This window comes from Sinocyclocheilus grahami, unplaced genomic scaffold (genome assembly GCF_001515645.1).
Source record: "Sinocyclocheilus grahami isolate Dianchi unplaced genomic scaffold, SAMN03320097.WGS_v1.1 scaffold3533.1, whole genome shotgun sequence".
NCBI classification, from domain to species: domain Eukaryota; kingdom Metazoa; phylum Chordata; class Actinopteri; order Cypriniformes; family Cyprinidae; genus Sinocyclocheilus; species Sinocyclocheilus grahami.
The window spans coordinates 10,587-14,233 of NW_015508646.1; the positions used below are offsets into that span (position 1 = coordinate 10,587).

Below are 3,647 nucleotides of genomic sequence, written 5' to 3' on the forward strand. Positions count from 1 at the left end.
CAGACATTTTCAGTGTGACAAAAGTGTCTAAATACTTTCTGAGGCCACTGTAGCAAAGCATTTTAATATCTTAAAACACTAAAAAAATGTTCTCAGCTAGGTTCATGGTTCTCATAAGCTAGTCATTTCGAACTAATCTTGGAACAAATGATTCCAATCATTAAGGACTGCTAGTTGAGAGGTCAAATACTTGAGAACCAAAACCGGTGTCTTGGGAGTCATCGCTGCCGCTTGGAGATGATACTTGGTTTCCAATGAAAGTAAAATTCCTCTCTAGCTTTTCCTCTATCCTCTTTGCTAAGAAACTCACTAGGCTTGTCTGATTCAGGTCAATCTTGATGCCCTCACCTGCATTTTCACTGATGACTTCAACTAGGCCTACGTCTTCTTTTATATCTTCAGTCGTTCCATTACTTTCCTCAACCTCTCCGTTTTCCTCTGTCTCTGCTTCATTTAGATCTGTTCCTCCTGTCGCCTCTGCATTTAATTCCTCCACATTATCACTGGTTTCCTCCACCATCATCTCATCTTCTCTTTTTCCACTAGCTTCACTTTCAGCATCTGTATTGGACTCTATATCTATGACTGTCTCACTTGTATTCTCTGTATCTGTATTCTTTTCAGCACCACTCTCCTCCTCTTCTCCCTCCATGCTAATCTTAGTGGCACCATCATTTCCCGTCTCCACGTCCCCCTCATCTTCTCCCTCCTCTGTCTCATTCATGTCTTCCACAGCATTATCTGTTTCTCCCTCACTGTTTTGCTCTTCATTTGATTTCCTGTCTGGCTCTGTGTCAGCGGTCGGTGACTCCTGCAAGTCCTTCTCTTCTACAGTCTCCGCTGCTGGTTCTTCATGGTGTATAGGCTCATGTAACGGAACAGTCTTTCTCTCGTTGCTGTTGAAGCCCTTGAAGTTGTTTTTGGCTCCAAGGATGTACTTTCCCAGGAAAGAAGATCCTCCTGACGGGTCTCCTTTGGTGTTGTCTGAGTAGTCAAACGCGTTCGTTTGAATCTGTTTCATTTCAACATGTAGCTGGCCAATCACTTTGCTCAGCTCTGTGATCCTGTTCCCAACGTCTGGAGGAAAGACATTCCAGATCATTTCAGCATTTTCAGTGCATGTGAAAACTATAGTATGAATATAGTTTATATACTCCGCTGTATAAAGGGGGCCAGAGCCTCAAGGTGACTTATAAATGATTTAAAACAGGACAAAATGGCTAAAAAACAAGATATTTCTCATTTAAATTAATCCCATTTACTTTCTTTTTTTCTTTGAAGAACCTGAATTGTATCTTGTAAATAGTAACTTGTCAAAACTGAATTTTTTGAGAGCTCCGTTACTACCTGACGGCTGCAACGTCATGTGTAGTTACTCGAAATGTGGCCATTTCAGGAGTAAAATGTTTATTAATTCCTATAATTGCCTGGTGTTAATGTCTTAATAATGCAAAATTTAACTGAAAACACATGCAATACAGTAGCTAGCACAGAATTGAATAACTAATGTATAATATTTATATAGAGATAATAACGATAATCAATAAGGCATCTGCATAACTACTGTCACTTGTCTAACTTTGGTTTTATATATTATTCAAATTACACAGATTAATTCTGATGTTAATAGTGTTGCCATTGAAAGAAGGGTTGGTTGCAGGTGGTACTGGGGGAGGAGTATGCTTATAAAAACAGTGTATGGTCCTAGGAACAAGACATATTATTGAAAGAAATAGAAGCTGATATATTTAAAATGTCTGCTAAAAGCAAATTATAACAACTTTCAGAATAAATAAATCCAATCAGATTTTATGGAGTCTTTAACAAAACCTTGTGAGTCTTACCTTTGCGTTTTGTCTCTTCAAACTCTCTCCTGGCAGATTCTATGTAGCGCTGAACCAGAGCACGGATGACCTGCTGTCTGTAGGGAATGCGGTTCTCCCCTGGACCCACGTCATCCTTCAGTGTTCCATTTCCAGAAGAGACATAGGAGGCATAGATTTTTTTTCCCAACATGCTATAGTTGGTCATTTATTATCAATTCTTGTCAAAAATAGCAATGAATAGCACATCAGCATATGCATGTAAAACATAATATAGAGTAATGGTGAATTGTAATCCTGAAAGACTGAAAAGTGTACCATAGACGTAAGTGCAGGGTAGTCTGGAGCAGAATTACAGTTGAAGCAGCAGCAGCAGATCCGTCTGAAAATTCCTCTAAAATATAAAGAAAAAAATAAACAAAACAATGGGATCAAAACAACATTTTTCTCCTTAATAATTTGTTTAAACTAAACTGAGTGCCACTTAAAAGTAAAATGGAATAAATTAATAATTTAGTAATTTATGAATTAAAAAAAGTAAATAAATCACTTGTCACACTGACAAATAACAACATTTATTTATTTAATGTTTTAAAATGAAATGTAATTCAAATTGACAAAGAAATAACTGTTTATTTGATTATAATATATTTTTTATTGAGATAAAAATAATAAATAATAAATAAAATTACTTTTCAAACTGACAAATAAACAAAAGCTTAATTTATTTCAAACTAAGTTAAATGTAACAATAAATAATACATTAATAATACATTATGATAAATAAATATTTAAACATTTAATGCACTTTTATAATGTTACTTAAATTTAAAAAATAAAATAGAAATAATACTTGAATAAGTAATAAAATAATACATTAATAATACATTTTTTTAACGTTTTTTTTTATTATTTCAAAAATATCAAATGCCAATTGCTTGTTTTCTTTTGTTTTGTACTCCTCAATAATGGACTCCATCAAATAAGAGCTGAAAACAACCTTAAAAGATAGAAAATGGCCTTTGGAGAGGGGATGATGTTGAAAGGGACAGGCATAGTCAGTCCTTCTCTGAAGTAACTCAGGTAGAGCTTTGAACGGGCAAATTTCCACTCTACATCAGCATCATCCTAGAGAGATGAACAATGTAAGTGAAACACCAAGCTTATATTGTTACTGCACATATGTTACACCAGAGTCAGTTCTTCAGGCTTACCTCAATCTTCTGAAAAGAGTTGGTGATCATGGCAACGAGCATGTTTAGCAGTACAATGACAATGATCAGAGTGTAGATGCCATAAAGGATTCTGCCAACAAACTCAGCCAAAACAAACTCGGGCATGTCCACATAGGACTGGTCGACCATACCAAACATGGTCCAGAAGAGGAAGCTGAAGGTTTCATTTAGCCTGTAAATGTAAACAGATGTGGCGTTGCTCCATTATGAAGATTATCTCAAACTCAACTCATTGATTAGATTTCTGCAGCTTTATCCAATTGGATAAAACACAAAATACCTTCCAAGATTTGGTGAAATCATATATGGGACATAGATATTGTTGACGCCACACAGGAAGGCAGTTCCAATGATCACCAAAATGAACATAAATCTGGAGAGAAAAAGAAGCATCTTGAGCAAAGTGTTCCTTCAAGATACTACTAATCTTTATAATCAACACGACACAGCTGAATACCTCATCATGTCGTCAATCATCTTTCCAATGGAGATCTGCAGGGTACCAAGAGACTCGTGTGCTGGTAGGATGTAGGCCAGGCGAGTGAAACTCAGCATGCTGGTCACCGCAAACAGCACCTCAGCGATGAAC

At 36.2% G+C, this 3,647-nt stretch overlaps 1 protein-coding gene across 1 annotated transcript; it reads right to left on the reverse strand.

Annotated features, from left to right (window-relative positions):
• Nucleotides 1-160: 160 nt before the first annotated feature.
• Nucleotides 161-3,646, reverse strand: LOC107576338 (short transient receptor potential channel 2 homolog; the record flags this gene model as incomplete). Its single annotated transcript, XM_016262533.1, has 7 exons — nucleotides 161-1,077; nucleotides 1,845-1,959; nucleotides 2,142-2,217; nucleotides 2,824-2,951; nucleotides 3,038-3,230; nucleotides 3,339-3,431; nucleotides 3,516-3,646. Coding segments are annotated over 7 exons (1,653 nt in total), but the record flags the coding sequence as incomplete, so codon positions are not given.
• Between the last annotated feature and the right edge of the window lies 1 nt (nucleotide 3,647).